This window comes from Bactrocera oleae, chromosome 3, assembly GCF_042242935.1.
Source record: "Bactrocera oleae isolate idBacOlea1 chromosome 3, idBacOlea1, whole genome shotgun sequence".
NCBI lineage: Eukaryota > Metazoa > Arthropoda > Insecta > Diptera > Tephritidae > Bactrocera > Bactrocera oleae.
In genome coordinates this window covers 46,472,412-46,497,429 of record NC_091537.1, presented here as the reverse complement: position 1 = coordinate 46,497,429, position 25,018 = coordinate 46,472,412, and the positions used below count along the sequence as shown (strand labels likewise).

General features: G+C 35.4%; 1 protein-coding gene across 2 annotated transcripts in view; it reads left to right on the top strand.

The window, feature by feature from the left end:
* Positions 1 to 25,018, top strand: part of LOC106622921 (BTB/POZ-zinc finger protein abrupt) — a 254,260-nt gene that overhangs the window by 162,167 nt on the left and 67,075 nt on the right. Inside the window, exon 6 of one of the 2 annotated variants that reach the window (XM_070106587.1) lies at positions 12,435 to 13,154. The exons of the other annotated variant lie outside the window; for it this stretch is intronic. Within the exon in view, the coding sequence (XP_069962688.1) occupies positions 12,435 to 13,154 (720 nt within the window). The remainder of the gene's footprint in view (positions 1 to 12,434; positions 13,155 to 25,018) is intronic. 2 annotated transcript variants of the gene reach the window in all.

The window sequence follows — 25,018 nt, the reverse complement described above, 5'->3', positions numbered from 1 at the left end:
GACTCTAGCAAACTTGCTTGAATTTGTAAACCATGTATCATTGGGTTTTAGGGAACATAAGCATACGGATGCACGTAAACCTCTCGATTCTCATACATAATCTTGATCTACTGGGCTTTCAGCCAAGATATCTTCAATGGGTAGCTTCCTATCATCATCTACATCTTCAGATACAATTAATGTTTCTTTAGGTGGTCCGCAAGGTAGTCATCTTGGCCCGATTCTGTTCTTGTTGTTTATTAACGATATCTCTTCAGTAATAGAACTTTTAAAAATTTTATATTTTATTTTAAATCATACACTTCAACTGAGGAAAGGTGTCTATTACAAACAGATTTAAACAATATGGTTGCATGGTGTGATAGAAATGATTTGCCATTGAATCTTAATAAATATAAGACGATGTCCTTTTCCCGTAGATCTGTGCACCCCTCTTCTTAAGTAATAAAACACCATATTCTGTAGCAAGTTTTTAACTTTGTTGATTTGGGAGGTAATATGGACCCTAAGCTTATTTTTTGTCTTCATATTGACACCACGGTCTTGAAAGCAAACGCTGTTCTCAGTTTTGTTAAACGTTGGTCTAAAGAATTTGGAAAACCGTATATTACTAAAACACTTTATACAACTTTGGTTAGACCTATATTGGAATATGGCTCTGTTGTATGGAACCCTAACTACCAAATCCATTCTGACAAGTTAGAGTCTGTTCAAAAACAATTTTTACTTTTCGCCTAAGCGAATTTCCGATGGGATTCTAGGGTAAGTCTACTTCCATACACTAGTTGTTTAAAACTTATTAATCTACCTACACAATATTCTTAGTGAAATAATGATTTTGAATGGAACAGTTTGCAGTTCTTTTCTCCAGTCTGAAATTAAATTTAATATCCCGATTCGCTTTTCGATGCAGTTTAGACCTTTACTGTTAAAATGCTGTGGATCAAATTTTGAACTGAACGAGCCATTTCGCCGTATATGTCATGATTTTAATTCTCATTCCAGCACATTTGACTTATCTGACTCACTTTTCAAAATTAAAGACTTTATTGTTTTCTCTTAATAAATGAAAATGTAACAATTTATTATATTGTAACTTTAGATCTTAGCTGTTGAAATTTTTGTTTCTGTAGCTGAGCAGTTTTAGATCTCAACACTTAAAAAACTCTCTTGCCTTTTCTGACTCGGCTAATTCCGCACGTATGCGGATTGCGCCCCTTGCGTCGGTTGGGCGGGAGGAGGGTAATCGTTGGGTTATTATTAAAAAAAAAAAAAGAGTCACCATACTGCCAATGTGATACAGTGACGCACCCAGGCAGTTATCGTATCGATCTAAGCGCTCCTCATATGGGTGGTTTACGGGAATCAGCTTTAAAAAGCTTCAAATCCTACTTCAAAAAAGTAGATGGATATTGTAATTATAAATATATAGAAAAGGCTGTTCTCAATTCTCGGCCAATCACTGTACTCTCGCAAGATCCCTCTTCAATGGTTTCAAAGGACCACCCATCCTGGCCATATCTGAGCCAGGCGTGGAGTCGCTATCCCATAAGCCGAAATAAAGAAATTGCAAAGAAGTGCCGCTAGTACAGAAAAGTAAAATAATCAAGAATCCGCATAAGAACTGATAAAAGAAAAAATCGGAAATACAATAAGTAGTTAAACCAACTACAAAATGAAATAAACACGAAAAATTACTCGATCAGCAGTACGCCGAAATACATGCAACAGCATATACGTGCAATACTAGGTAAAATATTCGCGTAGGGGGCCCTGGATGTTTAAATGAGTGTAAACATCTCCTGCCAAGTACACCGCTACAATACCCCACACTAATACATCACCACACGGCACAACACAACACACCTTAGCATCGCGCCTGCACATCGCCTCCGCAACCAAAAAGGATGGTCTTCGCAACAGATAAAACACATTCGATTGTATACGTCAGTCAACAAGGTTCCTGTTTGCTGCCTTTATTCGTTTTTGCGACAACTACAATCCCGAGCGCTAAATCTAATCCCAGTTTGGCTCATCTTTGCGCCTAATCGGATTCCACGGCTTCAGCCTTCAACATTACCTGTTTTCGATCCGTGCTTCCACTCGTACAGCGTTTGCAAACGAATTATAATTATTGTTTAATTGCGTTAATAAATACAATTTTACCAAGAGAAAAAGTTTTCTTCGGCTGCGCCGAAGCTATAATACCCTTCACAGGTGTATTTCTTTTAGTAACTACTATATGTATGACTATATTTGAAAAGTTCTTTCTAGCCAGGTTCTTTGCAATAAACAATCTTCTATTCGAATTAAGGTTAGTTAGTGAGGTAAATAGATCTTTCAGATATTTACATAAATTTTAATTTTTTAAGCTGATTGATTATTCACATTAATTAATGGAAAACAAAACAAATTATGATATTTATAGAAATTAGAAAATATATAACATATAATAATATTTATTATTCTATAATACTTTTTTATATGATATATAAATTACAATAATTACATCTATGAATTACACTTTATATTATAATACAAACTTGAATTTAATAATATTGAATCTAACATATATCTATATATATAATATATCTATTTTCTAAAGCTTAAAAATATTCCGTCATGATCACCATATGGTGTTTCATATGTGATACATGAGGTCATTGTAGAATCCATGTTTGTCCATACCCAATCTATTGATGTTTCCTGTTTTGTTATGGCGCCCTTAACCAATGAAGATTGAAGTCCTAACTGTTGCAATCGAGCCTCCAAATCATCAGTTGCTGTTAGGCGACATATGTTAAAGTCACCAAGGACTACTGACGGTCCATTATACTGTTCAGTTATCTGACGGATATTATTTTCCACTTGGTTTCGAAATTCCAGAAGTCTATAGCGTGGGTTCCTGTACACAAGTGATATGGAAACTGTTGAATTGTTTACGTTTAACAGTTGTTGAACCGGTGTCGTTTCTTGAAAATGATCCTTCTGATAGACCTGGGCACCTATCTTGCTTGTAGAGTATTATAAGGCCGTTGGCAGGGCGTCGTCGGGATGATCTTGTTTCTCCATCAAGGCGTGCAGTAACACTGTAGCCTTCTATTGGGAATACAAAGAACAAATCAGCTTTTCTGATCTAATATCTTCAATATGCTTGTTTAGGCTCCTTACATTTTGATAATAAATATCTAGCCGTTGTTCCGATTTTTCTGTCAAAAATCTGTAGCATGTCGTCAATGCTCCTTCTGTCTTCAACCTATTAAGTTTAGTTTTAATTGGATCCTGCGGTCCAAATGGGTTTTGGGGGGAGAAAATGTCCCGATTATAAACAATCGATTGGCACTTGAGGCTCTGCTACATCCTACATATAAAGCTGATCTGCTTACACTACCCTCTAGATGAACAGCAACTTGTGTGTATGTTCTACCTTGACTTTTATGTATCGTGATGGCTTCAGCTGGAATGACCGGAAACTGTCTGCGTTCTATGGTTATTTGCTCATTTCTCTTGTATTGAAATGATCGGACCACGCTCATGATTGGTGTCCAATCTGCATTGCGACTGTGAGGCTGCTTGGAACGTGCAAAGCTTCCAACTCTTGATTCTGCGAATTTTATCCATAGTCGCACCACTAAACTTTCAGATCTATGTGATTCGGAATCAACCTGCATTAGTTCCCCCGTAGCACCATTGACGAGACCATCACTTATGCTTATGTTGACTGTCACCATATATTTGCTCGAAGTCTTGAGCTGCAATGTATAAAGCATTCCTTGTGTCCGATGGCTGACAAGACTTCACAGCTTCTAAAATGTTTGCCCTGCTGCGTTCTGTTAGGGAACTTGACTTAATTGTATCCTTCGCAGTCGAAATGAACTCCTCGGTCATCGTGTTCGCCAGTTTAGTTAAATTAAAATCATTTGCTCCAGCATTTGAATAAAATAGATGTATGGCTTCGTTCGGTATCTCATTAGAGGTCTTTTCCCTGCTTTTGATTAATTGGATGTCAGCGTGTGTCATATTTCCCTCTGACATTTTATTTAAAGCGATGGAAAATGCTTGATCTTCACGCTGGCGCATTATTTCAGTGAGCTCAAAGTACCGAAATTGATCCCAAAGCGGTGTTCCTGTAATTGTACTGTAATGATCATTCCTATTCGGCGCAAATATCCATCGATCTCCTACTGGCGGCAGGTGCTTTAAGTCACCAAACACGATAATTGGTATGCCTCCTACGTAAGCGGTGCTCCTGAAAATTTGCTTTAGCCTGAAATCTAAATATGCAAACATCTTTGCTCCAACCATTGAAATTTCGTCAATTATAATTGTGCTTAATGTGTGACTATTTAGTGGCCGAAGATCGCCGGAAGACTGGTTGACGGGGAGTGAAAAAACCGAATGAAGGGTTAAGCCCCCAATTCCAAATGCTGCTTTGCCAGTGGGTGCGCAGAGTAACACCTTGGCTGTTTCGGGGTTGTTTCCTGGTACATTATTAGCTCACAATGTTAACGACTGATATATAGTTGTTATTAGCCAACTCTTGCCCACTCCAGCACCGCCTCCAACTAGTTCGCGTATATACAGACGGACGGACGGACGGACGGACAGACGGACATGGCTAAATCAACTCAGCTCGTCACGGTGATCATTTATGTATATACTTTATATGGTCGCCGCCGTGTACTTTTGGATGTTACAAACTTCGTGGCAAAATTAATATACCCTGTTCAGGGTATAATAATTTAATATTACGTATACAAATTACACGGGGGATATGTTCACAATACTTTGTGATAGTGTCTAATTATTCAATTATTGCTTAAGGCACCGTTATAATTTCTAAACAAACTGTTCAGATCGGACAACTATATCATATAGCTGTCATACAAACTGACCAATCAAAATCATGTTATTGGATGAAAACTTGGACAAGAAAGAATCCGTATTGTTCAGATCAGACCACTATAGCATATAGCTGTAATTTCTACAAATTCAAATTTAGTTATATATTATATACAATATATGTAGTGGCTAAAAGAAATGCACCAGGATTGTTATATATTCGGTTAACGATTTTTCCTGTTTAATACAAATATTTGCTAACAACTGAAAATGTGTCACCGCTTTGAGCTTTACAAATCGCAAGAATATAAAATGTACGGTTTCACTTCAACTCATCCCTTTTAAAATGTAATTATCGTTTTAAAACGTAAATATTCAGCATAAATCTCTTTGACAAAGTCTGTAATAGTGCTTTTTTATCTTTTTATAACGCTATTATTAGCTTCACCTGTATGTTTGTAACTTTTTTCAGTGGCACTGAAACTGAATGGGACTGTTACAAATGAGTCAAATGTCTTATACTATTTAAAAGCGTATTTTTTAATTTATTTGAAATATAGTTTTTTGTTATACCTCATAAATATAACAAAACAAATATTTACATATTCTTAGTGACGAACTTATATTTTAAAAGACAATACGAATATATTAGACAACTAACTTACAGATTCATATGTAATTACTTCAATATCCCGTAATTGATCAAACTAAAAGATGTAGAATAATCATATAATATAAACAAGAGCACATTCAGTATTTTCACGAATGAACCTGGGGACTTGAAAATACCAAAATTTGCTAAGATATTTACGACGACAAACATATTTTAAGTGGAGTTGTGCATTGGTTATTTAACTTCCGGTTGACTTTACTCCGAGTATTATGTTCAATATACCTATAAATTGAACGTATTATCTGTAGTTTCTACCGAAAATTGACTCCTTGTTTAAGAATTAACCTAGTCTCTTAGTCTTAATATTGATTTTGCAATTTGTCCATATACTTATGTATGTGTACATCATATCCTCATGTTAAGGCACCCTCTCAAGGATTGTGATAGCTTCTTTTAATTTGTTGGTATTTGGTCGAATTTTGGCTTATAATACAATATAACAAGGAGGTCGAAAGTGCTTATTCCGACTAAAAAAGCCGAAAGTTTTGGATAAATGGCGATTTATTTCTCAACAGAGTCGTCGTTTTATGAAGGTCTGCAAAGTAGACCTTCGTGGCACCGATGACCTCCTCGTTCGGTTAAATTAATTGCATAGTGGGTAAGATGGCTGAGGTATAAATTACTGAAACAAAATGCCTGTGTGAAAGCGGTGTAAAAACTATTACATTGTCGTAAAAATTCTTTCTAAATGGGGTCGTTTTTTCTACAATTTGGTGTCAAATCGGTGCAATAATTGGCATAGTAGAGCACACATCTGCATCCGCGTACCTATTTGGCGCTCCGCTCCAAATAAAGTTTCGCATAGTGTCCTTGAAAAATAAAGTAATGAAGACACAATAAAAATAATAACCTAGACTAATGATAATTTTTTTGCCAAAGTATGTTGATAACAAAAATGTCCCGAATCTACAACACCCTTCACAAAAAAAGAAGTTTGCATACAAAAACTTGATTTTGATTAGTCAGTTTATATGGCAGCAATATGCTATAGTGATCCGATCCGAACAATATGGCAAATGTTCTTCATCAAAAAATTTCCTTTAAAGCTCACATAAACGAAATGGGCCGGTACAATGCATCAACTGCCAAGATTATGGACACATAAAATCATATTACACTCTGGACAGAGTTTATAAGTGTTTTTAATAAAGAGTTGAAATATGAATTGTAGGAGATGTGAAGGTAGTCACACTACTAACTACTGTGGTTGAAATTGAAGTTGTCGCCTGGAATTAAAACATGATGAAACTAAACTTAAATAATTCCAACTTTTTAATTTCATAGGACTTTGAAGCACTATTATTAAGCAGTTTCAGTAAATATAGGGTAACGAAAAAAGTAAAGAAGAAATAAGTTAAAGTGTAATCGAACAATTTACACTCTCACAGTTTGCACAAAAATTTTAAAGGTAAAGGTCCTTTTCTCAATAGCCTATTTTGGTCATGTTGTTTTTGTTCAGTATTGGTTGGCATTTCATCATGGAATGACTCACTTACGCCTGAACAACGTATACAAATCGTTCAACTTTACTACGTAAATAGACCACTTCCAGTACGCAGTGAAGAAAATATAGCGGCCGAGTTGAGAGTGTACACGAAGACCGTGGAGAGTCGATTCGGCGCCGTTCGCAGCAACTCGGACTGACGTATGGAACGATTGGAGCATTTTACGTTTAGCTCTTAAATTCAAAGCGTATGAAATACAGCTTGTGCAAGAACCGAAGCCACTCGACCTTCGCAAGCGACATCGTCTCGCTCTATAGGCTCTTGAAAAGATCCAAGAAGATTCGACGTTTTCGAGCCCGATATGGTATATGAGGGCAACCGTGGACAAAATTGGACGATGGGCGTGGCACCGCCTACTTTTAGGTGAAATCACATATCTCAGGACCTGCTCAACCGATTTCAACCAAATTCGGTATATTACATTCTTCTCACATTCCTATGTTACATTGCGAAATTGGACGAAATCGGACTATGCCACTTTATGGTCAACAATTGTCCAAATCAAACCAAATCTTTTCAAGCTCCTAGGTACCGATTAAGTGGACCCCAGTGCAAATAGTAGCCTTTTTACCGAAAATATCAGTTATTGTGGGGGTTATATAATTAAAATTTAGAAAGGATCCTTTCCTGATAGTAATATGTCAGAATGTCAAAAATGGGTTGAATCGGGTCAACATTTCTTTTAGCCCCCGTTTACCCAATATACAGATTTTCGAACTTTAGTTGACTTTATTAAAATGATAAAGCGTGTTTTACTCATAACAGTGTATCTTTGTGCCTAAAATTGGCCTAGCCCCCATATAATTAATATCAGGATTTTCGAACATTCGGCTTATTTAGCTCCATATGATTGGTGATGGTATGTGAGGTACCTGAATGAAACCCTGGGAACATCTTGACAGTCTGTGGCATATTAATAGTACGTGGTATTTGCAAAAATTGATAAAATCGGTCAATACTACCGTTACAACATGTTGCACAGAGTATAATAGTTTTGTTCACCTAACTGGTGTTTGTATCACCTAAAAACAATCGAGTTGGATATAGGGTTATATTAACAAGTATATTATATAAATTATCTGGGTGTCGAAACGAGTTGAAATCTGGGTGACTGTCGATCCGTCTGTTCTATGCAAGCGATAACCTCCCTCTAAGAGATTAAATGTACATATCTTCTAAACTACTAAAGTTAACTCAACCAAACTTGTTGAAAAGAGGTATTTTTACTGTTTCTTTGTACGCTGTGAAAATGTAGATTGGTTTACAACCACTTCCTATATAACGTACTTTTGAATTAATTGTGCCTGTTTCACTTTACAGTATAGAAATCGCACATCAATGAAGTTATTAGAATAAAACTTTGCACAAATAGTGTCTTTAAAGTATTTAATCTTTCGAGTTCTAGTATTGAAATTCGGGGATAATACTTTTGTGACAACAGCATAACTTTATGACAATATTGCTAATATAAATAGTTTCGAACTTTCTTTTAACTTTATACCGCATCTATCGGTCAATATACAAGAGTCTCTCTCTAATAATAGTATATATTCTTGCCTGTGATTGTAAATAATAGATACAATACTGCCAAATTTTAATTAAAAGTATACGAAAATCCCCTATATCACTTTAATTTGCGAGAATATAAAATGTTCGGATACACCCGAACTTAACCCCTACTTACTTCTTCAATATAAAGTGTTGCCAGCACCTGAAGGAAATTCCTGGGTTTTGATTCTTGCAAATTGCAAGAGTATAAAATGTTCGGTTACACCCTTCCTTAAATTTTTTTTTTGTAATTTGTTCGAAGTCGAGTTACTAATTGTGAAGGTATTCAGCATATAAAATTCCCCTTCTCAATGGATTACATTTTTATTTCCATAGTCTATATTTATATAATTTCTTCGCCTGCTGCGCAAATAATTAGATTTCATTGTTATTTGCTACAAAAACCAATCTAGTTCGCGATTAGCTATTTCATTAAAAGACGGGAATAACTGATTCCTTCCCTCCTTTTGTTAGGATAAGATACTATTAAGCTTATGATTAGAACTTTACAAATTGAAATTTTAAACTAATTAGCTATATGAGATGCCACGCATCGATTATCTTCTTTACTACATCCAACTCGTATTTTTATACTCTTGCAACATGTTCCTATAGAGTATAATAGTTTTGTTCACGTAACGGTTGTTTGTATCACCTAAAACTAATCGAGATAGATATGGAGTTACATACATATATAATATATGATCAGGATGACGAGACGGGTTGTAATCCGGATATCTGTATATCCGACCGTCCGTCCGTCTGTCGGGGTCGCAGTAGCAAGGCACCTATGGGCTAAATTTTGAGCGTAGCCCCGCCTTCTAAAGAGTTTAATAACCCAAACCATTCAAGCAACCTTCGGACACATTAAAGCACGATAAAGCAGGACTTTATAGGACCCGCGGTAAAAATAGAACGATGGGCATGGCACCACCTACATTTATGTCAAAATCACATATCTCGGGACCTGCTCAACCGATTTCAACCAAATTCGGTGCAAAACATTACTTTGTAATTCTCATATTACTGGGTTAAAAATAATAAAATCATACTGAAATCACGCCTACTTCCCATATAACACAACTGTCAATTCCATCTGATTTTTTCACTTTCCAGCATATAAATCGAGCAACAATTTATCGGGACTAAACTTCGCATGAATAATATCTGTCGAAAATATCGGTCAATGTGTGAGATGTAAAATTGAAATTCAGAGAGGATCCTTCCCTGATAATGGTATGGTTTATTTCAAAACTGGGTTGAATCGGGTCAATACGACCCTTAGCCCCCATATACTTAATATGAAAATTGTCGAACTTCCGGGTGACTTTGTACCGCATATATAGGCCAATATGTAAGTTATCTTAATGAAAATGAGAGAGCGTGTTTTACTCATACCAGTGTATCTTTGTGCCTAAAATGGATAAAATTGGGCGAAAACGATGCATCTCTGTGCTTAAACTTAATAAAATCGGGGGAAAACTTGCCATATCCCCCAGATAACTAATATCAGGATTTTTAAACATCCTTTACTTTACTCCATATGATTGGTGATGGTGTGTGAGGTACCCGAATGACATTTTGGGAGCATTTTAGTCTGTGACATGTTAATAATATGTGGTATTGGCAAAAGTTTAAACAATCGAGTCAATAATACCCCTAATTCCCATTTACTACTTATAATGATTTTCGTTATTCTAAAATATGTTCTCGTGTATTCCTGAGCAATGTCAAAATAAATTAAATCAGCACGTCCCTTTCTATATCACAAATATACCCTATTAATTTGTTTTCGTGTTTCCACTTGTAATTAAACCGTTCAGGTTGATCAAAATGTGATGATATATGAGGAACCTGAATGACATTCTGGGAGCGTTTTATTAGTCTGTGGCATGTTAAAAGTATGTGGTATTGGATAAAAAGTTCGTTCGGTTTTTTATTGACTTTTCAAAAGGTGATAACTTTGTGTACATTTGTCCGATTTAAGTCAGATATGCGGCGATTTATTCGTATATTTGTTGCTAACGAGATGCCAACTTCATTATACTCCTTTCGTAGAAGGCTGCGTTCCTATTTGCAAAAAACTCGGAGAGCCAATTTTCACAGGCCTCTCTTGAGGCAGACTTCTCACAATTAAGCGCGTTCGCGATGGACAGGAAAAGATGGTAATCACTTGGTGCCAGGTCCGGAATATAAATTCGGTGCATTAGGATCTCCCATCCAAGCTCCCGGTGCTTTTGGCGCGTCACCATAGACGTGTGTGGCCAGGCTTTGCCCTGATGGAACACAATTCGGGTCGATTTTGTTGCGACTCAGCAGCGATTCGCAGATGGAAACTCGGTCCATCATTTTTTTTGTGTTAGTTCGTGTAGCACCCAAACATCGAGCTTCTTTTTGAATCCAAGATTATGCAAATGGTTCGAAACGGTTTTCTGGCTTATCTTTAGTTCCGCACCAATTAAATAAGTGCTCCGGTGACGGTCTGTTTCTACTATTTACATGATTTTATAGCGATTTTCGACAGGCCTCCCGACGCGTGGTGCATCTTTGATATCGAAATTACCGGAACGGAACCTAGCAAACCACTTTTGTGCTACACGTTCGTTTACAGTATCGAGCCCATAAACTAAATTAATTTTTTCAGCCGCTTTGGCTGCTTTTTCGAATTTACTCTTTGCTGGAGTCCATCTTTGACTTTTTTACTTGACCTATACTACTTATAATGATTGGCGTTATTCTAACAAGTTTCATGCCGAATGTGTCAGTGGGTCATACTTATAAATAAAATTGCTTCAAAATATGTTTTCGAATTTAAGCTAATGCGAACGAAAATATAGCAATTAAATCAAGTCTAAGTTTATGACCTTCAATATACTAGTATGGTAAGTCAAAAAGATACCAAATTTGATTGTAATTTGTTCACGATTTCATCAAACAAGGGATGTTTATTTCCTTCGCAACATTTTTTAATATTACCAACAAACACAACAATTCTTGCAAGTTGCAATTTTATAAAATGTTCGGTTACACCCGAACTTACCACTTCCTTACTTTTTGATTATAATTATATAATATATCCTCACACCTGAAAGTATTTTTCGCCCTTTGATCCTCGCAAGTTGCAAGAGTATAAAATGTTCGGTTACTCCCGAGCTTAGCCCTTCCTTACTGGTTTTGCAATTGGTTTTCTACGAAATTCAATACTCAGATATAATCTCTGAAAATGTCTTATATAATAGTTCTACTACTCTTTTACTGGTTACAAACTAATATCTTCTGAGTGGCTTAGATTTTAGTGAGGTGAGGTTTCAATCACTTGCAATCAATCAACTTGAGTATATTGATCTTCTGCGACAAATTGGAAATATTATAATACGGGTTATGTATGGTATGTGTCTAATGATTTTTGTCAGAATCTTTTTTCAGCGTCAACTATAAAACAATAAAGTTAAAAAATGTTAAAATGTTGTTTTACTTCAATAAGACAGACGGAAAACAAAATATAGTTTAGGTATTAAATATACATTAAATTTAAAAAATTAAATATTATACAGAAAATTCGAAACTTTTTAACAAATACAAGTCAAGATTCGTAGGAAAATGTATTACTATTTCAATTAGTATTATTCCTCTGTGAACATTAATTAATAACCTGATTAGTGAATTTTAAGATGCGATTCCTTAAAACCTAATTAAAGTTGAATATTTCGATATGCATTATTCAATTTGAGATAACCTTATTATAATTATTTCTTGTTAAAATTTCACACTTTGCGAAAGCTTTGATGTTCAAAAACAAATATAATAGCCCTAAATTTTTAAATAAAAAAATATTAATGAAAGAGTAAATAACTCTCATACAACAGAGCATCCCGGTGAAATATCCAGCAACTTAAGAGAAAAGGGGTTCTCAACATTTTTGTGCAACCGTTTTTGGAATACAAAATTTGAAGATAAAAAGGAAATCGGATGTAAGAATAGATTTGATATGAGTAACAAATTGCCTATAGATAATTTTGTAGCGAAATCGGCAGCTTTGTCGTTAATGGTAAAAACTGCATGTTTAAATAAACAACCCAGATATTTTCAAGAGATGGTTATTAAAGATGATATGCAAACGAATAACACACGAATTCAACAGCAAAATCAACAGCAGTTTGAAATTCTACAACAGTTTGAAATACAACAGCCTTTATATGACTATCTATATGAACTTCAGAAATCAACGATTAATCAACAAAAAACTTGTGAAAGAACTCCTGATACTAGTGAAAATACAAGTTTACGGGACGTAACGTTGACTGCTTCCGATGTTTATGACTATGCACATACAAGTAGCGTTCACATATTGCCCTGTCCTCTCTGCGAAACTCCACTAGAGCAACGATATTTTCGGCAACATTTAGATGGACACTATCCGCGAGATAGTTCAATTTGTCCGGTAATCGAATGCGGTCGCCGGTTTGCTCATCCAAATTCCGTTAGGAATCACATGCGTATTAAGCACACCCATCAGTGGGCTAAAATGAAAGTAATGCGCTCTTCTGCTGGACATATGCCTAGTGAACTGGATTTAAATAAGAAAAGTGAGACTTATACTGTACCATAAGCGTTTATTTTCTTTTATTTAATTATAAAATACAAATATCTTTAATTGTATGATATTAATTATATATTTTTAACTCATTATTATAGGCCACCTAGGTTAGTAATTTGAACTGATACACACTAGGCTAATATTTCTTACATTCATTTTCCAATTCAATCGATTATACTAGAAAAAATTATTTAGCCCATAACTCGAAATTCGATATTGTAGAGTTTTCAAAAATAAATCTGTGTAAAGCTTATGGTTCAATTATAAACTTCAATTATAAGGAAGTGTTTAAAGAATACGGGTGAGTATACGATCACGAATAGCAAATTCATATAATTTTATTGTTGTCATCTCACTAAAATCCTAAAATAATTCGGAGGGATAAAAATTTTTTTTATTGAGCATTTAGTGTATATTTAGCTTTTTCAAATCCCTTAACAAAGTATAATATTTAAAATATATGAAAATTTGGCATTTTATTTCAGGCTCTCTTTATGATAATTCGATAAAAACCCCAACAATTTTAGTTCATATATACAGATATTTACTATCAATACTTCAATACCCCTATACATAAATGTTATACAGTTGCTGAATGTATGTCTAGAGTACGAACAGTCAGTAGCTGTCAGTATTCTAATTTTTTGAATTGATAATATAATATAGATTTATTGTGGTTAATTTTATTACTCCTGTTCTGTTCAAACACAAAAAAAATTTTAAAATAAATTCGTTTAAACCAACTTTTAAAGCAATTTGTGTTTTCCGATTGAAAGGATCAACCGCCAAATTTAACTGATTTTGAACGATCTTCCCTAAAGAGACCGCGACAATATTGATGCATGGAATCAAGAATATGTACATAATGTCTATTATATAAAGGGACACAAACTTTACTTAAAATCTTAAATGTACAACAGGAAACTAGTTAAAATGTTAATAATTGAATTAGCAAAAAAAAAAATTATCTTCGGTTGCACCGAAGCTATAATACCCTTCACAAACTCAAAAGGTGCCTTACATAAATTTGATTCCGATCGTTCAGTTTGTATGGCAGCTATATGTTATAGTGATCTAATCTAAACAAACTATGCCAAATTCCGTGAAGATACCTCGTCAAATGAAAGAGTTTTCCATACAAGCATTTGATTCCAATCGTTCTGTTTGTATGGCAGCTGTATGCTATAATATATACTATTGTCTTTATATATTGCCTTTGGAAGATATTATCTTCTTTTTTCTCTATTATATTGATAATTATTTGTTGGTTTGTGTTAAAATAGTTAGTTAAGACTTTTTGTTTGTTGCTTCGCTTGTGTCCAGTTCTATTGTTTTAATAGTTTTATATATATTTTCAATATTTTCTATTGTGTGTGGTGTTTTAATATCCTTCTGATTCATCTCAATTTCATTAAATCCACTGGCAAGATCAAGTGTTGAAATGTATAATATATATACTTATGCTATTTCGTCAAAATTTAATATTTTTATTTGATATAGGGTACCTATCTTGAATTGTTTTTTTTTTCTGTCTTTCAACACATCTAGGCTTTAGGAGGCTTATTGTGATAGAACCGGGACCAAAGTCCCCTCATTCTATTCGTTCCTCTATGGACCACCACGTACTTCTGATGAACTTCATCAGTAAGACAATTTTTATCCGCGCAGCCTCCGAGACGTCGGCTAGAAATCCTCGGCCGACGGCTGCGGTTCTTTTCCTATGGAGAGCCTTACAATCGCATAGGAGATGTTTAATGGTCTCCTCATCTTCTACCTCCTGACAGCTTCTAAAATAGTCGTTTTATGGTGTTCTAAGACTACTTGCATGTCTATCTATTAGACATTGTCCTGTTAGTAATCCTACTAGAGTTCTTATATCATTCCGTTTGAATTTTAATAGTCGGCATGCGCGGACCATATTCCAAACATGCCCCGTTTGTCTTGTTGAGCAATTGAGGGATTGATTCCACTGAGACTCAGCTATGTTTTAACATGTTTATCGATTAAATATCTACAAGTAGCCAGAAGAATATATATGCCCTCTTTACCGGAAATTAGTTGTAGGTGGTGCCTGTTATGGCTAGTTCATCTGCTCCACAGTTCCTGGGAATATCACTATGTCCTGGGACCCAGTGCAGGTTTATCGTGAAATAGGATGTCAAATCCTCTCAGAGATCATTCCTTAACTGTCTTAGACGAAATCCTACAAGACATTAGAGATCTCAAAGTCGCATGGCTATCTGTATACATATATAAATATATTTCTTGTAGTGATCAAACTTCTTGGCAGTACAAGATGGCTTTCTTGAATTGCTGTGACTTCCATTTGAAAGACACTGCAGTGCTCTGGAAGCCGAAAGGTGATTTTGTTATCTAGTTTAGCTGAGAAGACACCGCCGCCCGCTCGGTTATCTAGTTTGGAACCATCCATATAGATGCTTATCCCTACCTCCTTGTCCACTTGACCACTTCGAGCCTTTCCCACTCTTCTCTGGAGGGGATGGGGAGGAAAAGGCAATATTTGGCACCGGATTTAGTTTCAGCTCTGTAGAGTTTCGAAAATCCGGGAAGAAACTGGAACTTCCTAAGTATCATAGACTTCCCCTTATTACTGGTAACTAATTGGGAGGATTCCCTCATTCTGAGAACTGACTTCGCCGCCACTTGCTTACAGAACAAGTCTGTTGGCAGTAAATGTACAATGACGTTTCGTGGCTGATTTGGCGTTGTTCTGCTCCACTGATGCTAATACTGGCTGCTCTTAGTATGCTTTCAATACGTCTATTCGCGTATTTCTTTTCCGTCACTAACCATCGTACCAATATACGTCAGGTAAGTCAGCTTGCGGGGTTCGACCAGTGAGCTACCCGTGGCGTTAGTCCCCATCTGGGCCCCACATTCCAAGTTTGGTTTCCAAGAAAGCTTGAAGGCAAGCGAGGATACTTGGGAACTTTCCTCTAACTGCTCTGGAAATTTTTTAAATTTTATCTAAAGCTTTGGGACGAGTCCCATCAACCCATAAAAATACGAGTTCATTTTGAATAGAAAGTTGAAGTTAGTATCATTCCGATATCGTTTAAACATTGAAAGTGACATTTTTTGCTTGAGTGTATGAATTAAGAATTATTAAAATTGGCCAACAACCTGTTCCAGTATCAACTAAGAATTTAGGCGCATATTTACCTTCCTAGAGTATATTTTACCTTGAATAGTATATTTTACTATTGTTATTTAAATAGTTGCCTTGATATGGGCGTGACGCTCTATCCTGGTCCTGATATTTTACTACTTCACGGCTATATGTGGTTTTTAAGTTGACTATATTTTTGCTAATTTGCCAAACATTGCGAGAAGAAAAGTTTCTTCGTTTTAATACATATTCAAAATTGTTTTAAATGAATCAGGCTTCATTGCTCGGAAAGAAGTAAGTTTGCCAACCACTGGATATGTGTACAACGCACTTGTTCCAGGATAAATTATCTCTCTCGTATAACTCCTTAGTTTCCCCAATTAGTGGGTGCGAAACAAATATCAAGGAACGACGCAGATGATTGAACTTTGCACAACTAAAGTTTGTTTTTAACTATGTGTTCTTTAAAATAAATGCGAAATATTTGTAACTAAATCATTAAATCGTATTATTTATGAGTTGTTTGGTTACATTCTTATAGTGTTTCTTATTTATTTATACATGTACTTACGTATGTACATATTTAAACACTTGTAGATGGGTCATTCCATTCAAAATGAACATTAAAATTTTGTTTCGTCTGAAACATTTTTTTGTGTTCTTTGCAATAAGCAATTTTATGAAAATAACTCTTACACTAACCGACATATTGAGGTAATTCGGATATTAATTTCACATGGTATTCAATATTATACGTTTACTTAATTTTATAAATTCAACCGGAATACATACATTGGGTATATAAAGACTAGGGGAAGTATTAATCCGATTATAATAATTTTGCATAAAAGGTCATAATAATATTATATATCACAGCGTTTTACCGATTTTTTAATCGGCTATAAGCACTGAAGTCCAAATATTTGATATCTGGGGATTTGAAAAGTTATGGTCCGGATTTGACCATTTTTGGACCTGAGATAGCATACATACCTAAAATACGCTATTTGTGTAAAGATATTTATAGTATGTAATAAAAAAATGTAATATACAAAGTGCGTTCCAAAGTAAACAGGACTTAAAAAAAAAAGACAGAACAAATGGTTTTATTGGCAAAATCAATTAATTTTATTCAAAATAGTCTCCTTCTGCTTTAATACAGGCTTTTGCACGGTCCAAAAGCATGTCGAACGAGTGTTCTAGCACGTGGCCGGTATGGCCGCCAGTATGCCGGTGCAAGCCTTTTGAATGGCCTCCACGTCTGCATAACGCTTTCCTTTCATCGGCAAATTCATTGATATATGGGGAGTAGGCGTGGCTGTTGTTCGATATCGCCCATTTTTACAAAGTAACATAAGAAAGTCAAAATAATTACATACACAAAATTTGGTTCAAATTGGTCTATTCTCTTCTCAGACCAAATGAGGTGTACAATTTAGTGTCTTTGACGTTTTTTTATTGAGTTATCGTGTTTTTAGTAGTTTTCAACTTAACTGTTATATGTGGAATGGTTGTGTTTATCATTTGATTTCAGCTATTTTCACAGTGTGTGAAGAAACTAAAGAGAAACTTTCTCTTAGAAAGTTTAGTTTAAATAGCTTAAGTGGTGTGTGAGATAAATAAATTAAACCTGTTTTTACCTACCGGCCGGCGTTGCTGAACCCACATAACGATTTTCCTCCTTTTAAGAGCCTAAGATATGTTTAAAATGTTAGGGTTTGCAAATTTAGTTTTGTTGCATATTTTAATATCATTATTTATTTTGCAAATGAAAATTTTGTATGTGTAACAGACAGTCGGACGTTAACTCATCTCATCATCCTGATAACTCATATATACAAGTATGTATATATTTTTCATTTAGTTTCAGATGTGACAAGTATCCGTTAGGTGATCAAGAAGATATCGGAATAAAACTTTGTACAAAGAGCATTTTAGGAACGTGACATCTAACGTAAAAAAGTTTCAAATTATAACCATAGCACTTTAAGCCTCGTGATTCCGAATAAGTTGACCTCAGAGCCTGTAACTCTTTACTTAAATTATAGGTAAATTTCTGAAATATGTTTGTTTATTTGCGTACCAAATTCATCAATATTTATATTTTATTCAAAGGTATCCGTTTAACTTTCCTTTTATTAATTTGTATAATCTTTATTGTTATTATTTTACATAAATTTGTGGTTTAACCGATTATTAAAATAATATATATATATATATATACGAAGTTAAAAAGATGTAGACGAGAGGCGCGTTGAGAGTCTAATTGCGCGAAACGACTTTCGGATGCTGGCGATCAGAATCGGAGGTATCGGCATCCAATAATTGTCAACGAATGATGTGAATTGCGTGGAGGGTCGCTATTACTTCGAATGAGCTTAATCTCATGCGAAGACCATCCTTTTTGTTTGCTGAGGCGGTGTGCAGGCGCGATGCTGTGGTGTGTTGTGTTGTCCCGTGTGGTGATGTATGAGTGTAGTGTATTGTCGTGGGTTATCCTAGGGTGTGCCCTTATTTTCCGGGTGAAGCGGTGTACTTGGCGGGAGGAGTTTATGGTCATTTAAACATCCTGGGCGCCCTAGGCGAATATTTTGCCTAGTATTACACGTATATGCTGTTGCATGTATTTCGGCGTTGTGCTGATGGAGCAGCCGAGTGTAAGTGTAAGAAGCTATTTTGGTTGTAATGGGATGTTATATATTTTGATATTGGAGTTGGTGCTTGAGGTAGTAAATTTTCGTGTGTATTTGATTTTGTAGTTGGTTTTACTACTTATTGTATTTCCGATTTTTTCTTGTATCTAACTGAAAACTAGTCAGATATCGCATTCCATTGGACCCCCTGTATTTTTATATTGTTGGAAATTAGTGTCCAATAAATTTCCTTTTGGTATATTTTGTAATATATTTGGATGATTTGGTTGTTTTATAAATATTTGTGTTGTTAACACTGGGGTTGTCAGAAGAAGCTCTGACTTGGTTTTTTGTGCCAATTTGAGGTTGGTTGGAAAGTTGTGGCTTTAGTGGTAGTCGTACGACGCACCGGCCATTATTTGATCGAGTAGTTGTGGCTTTGTGGAAATCTTCACAATACTGATCTTCTGTGGTTGTAATTGATATGAGGGGGCGTTTTTCTAACTTTTCCTCAATTGTAAATTCAGGTATTCTTTAGAGTTTTCGTCAATTTGAGTTGTTGATGTGGAAACTGGTTATGTAACTAGTCCACTTAGAATCCAACCAAATATAGTGTTTTGGGCTAGAAGGGTGGTTGAGATTTTTTCAACACCTTCAAGTATTATTTGCGGTATAAGATCGCTGCCTACTATTATATCTATTTGAGCGGGGGTATTGCAGTTGGGATCTGCTAGCTTTAGGTGTTTTGCCAATGCGTGCTATTTGTGTGATAGCTTGGAAGCATGTTAGTAAGTTGCGGTAGGACTATAGCTTCTGCTTGTATGTGCTTATCTACTTGGGGGGAAATTAGGGTAATGGGGCAGATTTTATTTGAGTTTTGGACTACTATTCCGCCCATTCTCGTGATTTCAAAGTTGGCTTGTTTTGTTGGCAGTTGTAGCCTATTTTGTGCCCTAGACGCTATGAAAGATCGCTGTGATCCTTGATCTATTAAGGCCCTGAGCTTAAACAGTTCTCCTCGGTGTTCGATGGAGATGACTGTTGTTAGGAGTTGTTGTTACAACTAAACCTGTAGTTCTTTTTATATAAGCGCTTCTTTGGGTGATATGGAAAATTTGCTGTAATGAAGCATTGAGCAGTGTCTTTAGTGACAATATAAGCAATAGAATTTGCTTTTGCAATTTTTATATGTATGCGCATGTGACAAGCAATTTGTACATAATTTTTTTTATCTCACGAAATAGTTTCTTTCGTGAATTTTTTTTAATTTTTTAAATATCTCGCAAGATTGTAGCTTATGCCCTCTTATGCATAGGTCGCATGACGTATGATTGGTCTGTTCGGAAGTGTCCGATTGCGTTTTGAAGAAGCCTCTATTTAAATTGTTGTTGCTACTGGCTTGGGGACTGCGGAAGCTTATATTTAGGTCGTGTTGAACGGTTTTCGTTCTGACCATTTTTATACTCTCGCAACCTGTTGCTACAGAGTATAATAGTTTTGTTCACCTAACGGTTGTTTGTATCACCTAAAATTAATCGAGTTAGATATAGGGTTATATATATATAAATGATCAGGATGAAGAGACGAGTTGAAATCCGGGTGACTGTCTGTCCGTCCGTCCGTCTGTCCGTCCGTCCGTGCAAGCTCTAACTTGAGTAAAAATTGAGATATCTTTATGAAACTTGGTAGACATGTTTCATGGTACCGTAAGACGGTTGGTAATGGGCGTAATCGGACCACTGCCACGCCCACAAAACGCCATTAATCAAAAACAAATAACTTGCCATAACTAAGCTCCGCAATAAGATACAAGACTGTTATTTGGTACACAGGATCACATTAGGGAGGGGCATCTGCAGTTAGAATTTTTTTTTTAAAAGTGGGCGTGGTCCCGCCTCTAATAGGTTTAATGTGCATATCTCCTAAACCGCTAATGCTATAATAACAAAATTCACTGGAAGCAAATGTTTTTAGCACTTCTATTGACGGTGTGAAATCGGGTGGCAACTCCGCCCACTCCCCATATAACGGTACTGTTAAAAACTACTAAAAGCGCGATAAATCAAGCACTAAACACGCCAGAGACATTAAATTTTATCTCTGAGATGGTATAAGATGACTTTATAGGAACCGCGTTCAAAATTAGACAGTGGGCGTGGCACAGCCCACTTTTAGGTGAAAACCCATATCTTGGGATCTGCTTAACCGATTTCAACCAATTTCGATGCGTAACGTCCTTTTCATGTTTCTATGTCATAGTGCGAAATCGAATTACAACCACGCCTATTTTGCATATGACACCATTTTAAATACCACTTGATTCTTTCACTTTCCACTATGCAAATCAAGCAACAATGATTATATCGGCGTAAAACTTTGCGTGAATATTACGTTTAAAGTATGCCACCTTGGGTACAAAAATTGTCTAAATCGAACCAAAACTGTTCAAGCCCCTAAGTACTAAATATGTGGACCCCAGTGCCTATAGTTGACCTTCTACCGAAAATATCAGTCAATCCACAAAGAAATCTCAAACGAGTATACCATTTGACTTTGCGAGAGTATAAAATGTTCGGTTACATCCGAACTTAGCCCTTCCTTACTTGTTTTATCTACACTTTCTGCGATTTCGTATTGGGTTATTAAAAAGTCTTTCATCTGTTGCCATGTTGGCCATTTTTTGCGAGATGAGAGCGATTGCTCCCACAAAAGTAACGAATTTTCTGGTAATGCCGCGGTGCATATATTTACCAGAATAGGGTCCCAGCTGTCTGTGGAAATATTTTGTGTCGATAAAACCGACAACAATTAGTAGTCTAATAAATTCATCACTTGTTTCTTTTTGAATCTTAGGCAAGTTCATTAGTATCGTTACTTGCTTATCGACCAATATTCTTTCATTTTCGTATCTTGCTTTTAGAGCTTCCCAAGCCAGATTGAAACTATCGTCATTTAGTGCGAACTGTTTGAATATGACGCCTGACTTGACCTTTTGTTTTCTATCGGAGGTGATACAATTTTTGTGAATTTGTTAATTTTAGGTGGTTTATGTAAACGGCTGTAAACATGTCCTGGAAGGACGGCCATTGTTCATAACCACCATGAAAGATTTCTGTATCACATGTGAGCACCTTGAGATAGATGCCTGAATTTGACTCTTGACATTTAATTTGTGGCAGCTCTACTCTCGGATGTGGAGCAGGTGCAATGGCTTTAATGAATTTTAATTGATCAGAGATCATTGCTTTTGTTTCTTCGTAATGGTCAAAGCAGTTTTTGTATAGTGCGTAAGCCAATGATTTAAAATCGTGTGGTAGATCTGAATTGTCATAATCTACTAGGGCGTCATGAGCCGTTTGGAGACGAGTCCAAAAATTGTCAATATTTTGTTTTTTTATTACCAGTAACGATTCAGAGATGTCTTGAATTGGTGAAGACTGTCACTCTCAGAAATGAATTTGGCAACCTGTTTTGAGCGTGTAGCTCCTACAGGTGTAATTTGACTTTAGTCGCCATTGACAATTTTTCTTATGTTATTTATATAATGTTTCAATGAATTATTAATATATAACCTTTTATTTATTTTTTCAGTGTAAACTGAATTTATGTATAATAGATGAAGCAATAAATGATAATTTTTGCCGCATACTCTTTTAGGTGAATAAGAGTTTGATATTTCGTTTATTATAGTTTCAAAATTTAGTGTTAATAATACCGTTTTGTATGTACTTGCGTATATTTTTATTAGTTATCCCGATGATAAATTATATTTTCTTTATTTTATTATTAAGAACTGCACATTTAATTGAACAATACTTTTTATGTCCTATGTTGTGGTATTTTGGTACACCCTAATATACGGACTTGTATGTATATATTTATGTGCTTGTGGAATTGAGAGCTCGTTGAAGAGATCAATACACTTTGTACATAAGTATGCACGGATTGTTTGTGCATATGTATGTATATTTTCTATGCAATTGAGAGCTCGTTGAAGAGATCAATGTGCTTTTAGTATTTTTTTTGTACGCAATTCTGCTTGTTTGTTACAAGGGATGTATGCCAATGTGTACTTCGAAAAGTGGTACATATGCGTATGTACTTAAGTTCTTCTTATAAAAAATTTGATGTATTTATAAAATTTTTTGTTTTTGTTTGCGTTTTAATAAAAAATAAAATTAAGGAAATTTTATTTCACTTTACCACTATGTTTATTCATTCGCAATATGAAAATCACTTTTTAGTGAATGTTTAAAATTTTAATAATTTAATATTACCCAATGTATATTCTGCGCTTCGATATTTTGCAATAGAAAGAGAGCGCGAAAAAGGAATTGATAATGTGCGGGTATTCTCCGTATGCACTTATATGTACATATGTATGTAAATTTGTAATAATTATGTTTACTATGTATCGAATGTATATTTATGCACAATGTGTGTACATGTATGGTTGATTTTTTTTTATATTTTTTTTTTATTTTGTCCTTACATACATATGTAAATGTGTATAAATGTATATAAATATTCTAATATCGAACAGTTTCGGGCTTTTTCCGCAAATTAAAGCCGTTGATGGAAATTGCTGACTGGAATTTTTGTTTTATAAGGATAAACTGTAGTTTTCAGTATAAATAAGTGCATATTAAATATAACAATAAGTGGAATCAATACGACTCACTTTGTAACGCCTCAAGGGTTTTTAGGAGAAAATTTGATGTGTATGTTGGCGTTGTAGTCGCCAATTCTTCCTTCGCCTCCGCGAGAGTTTGCTTCTTATTCCTTGTGTGTGTTATTTGCTCTTGATTTGTTGAACATATTCGTTGTATATATGTATGTATGATTTCTGTTTAGTCGCGACCGGTTTTTATACCCTCGCAACCAGTTGCTACAGAGTATAATAGTTTTGTTCACCTAACGGTTGTTTGTATCACCTAAAACTAATCGAGTTAGATATAGGGTTATGTATATATAAATGATCAGGATGAAGAGACGAGTTGAAATCCGGGTGACTGTCTGTCCGTCCGTCCGTCTGTCCGTCCGTGCAAGCTGTAACTTGAGTAAAAATTGAGATATCTTTATGAAACTTGGTAGAAATGTTTCTTGGTACCGTGAGACGGTTGGTATTGCAGATGGGCGTAATTGGACCACTGCCACGCCCACAAAACGCTATTAATCAAAAACAAATAAATTGTCATAACTAAGCTCCGCAATAAAATACAAGACTGTTATTTGGTATACAGGATCACATTAGGGAGGGGCATCTGCAGTTAAATTTTTTTTTTTTAAAGTGAGCGTGGTCCCGCCTCTTATAGGTTTAATGTGCATATCTCCTAAACTGCTAAAGCTATAATAACAAAATTCACTGAAAGCAAATGTTTTTAGCACCTCTACCTACAGTGCGAAAATAGTTGAAATCGGGTGGCAACTCCGCCCACTCCCCATATAACGGTACTGTTAAAAACTACTAAAAGCGCGATAAATCAAGCACTAAACACGCCAGAGACATTAAATTTTATCTCTGGAATGGTATGAGATGACTTTATACGAACCGCGTTCAAAATTAGACAGTTGGCGTGGCACAGCCCACTTTTAGGTGAAAACCCATATCTTGGGATCTGCTTAACCAATTTCAACCAAATTCGGTGCATAACGTTTTTTCATATTTCTATGTTATATTGCGAAAATGGGCGAAATCGGACTACAACCACGCCTACTTCCCATATAACACCATTTTAAATTCCATCTTTCACTTTCCACTGTGAATATCAAGCAACAATGATTATATCGGGGTAAAACTTTGCGTGAATAATACGTTTAAAGTATTCCACCTTGTGACCAAAAATTGTCTAAATCGAACCACAACTGTTCAAGCCCCTAAGTACTAAATATGTGGACCCCAGTGCCTATAGTTGACCTTCTACCGAAAATATCAGCCAATCCACAAAGAAATCTCAAACGAGTATACCATTTGACTTTGCGAGAGTATAAAATGTTCGGTTACATCCGAACTTAGCCCTTCCTTACTTGTTATATATTATTTTGTTTTTATTATAGTTTCGCGCCCGTTTTATGGATTTGGGGTTTGTT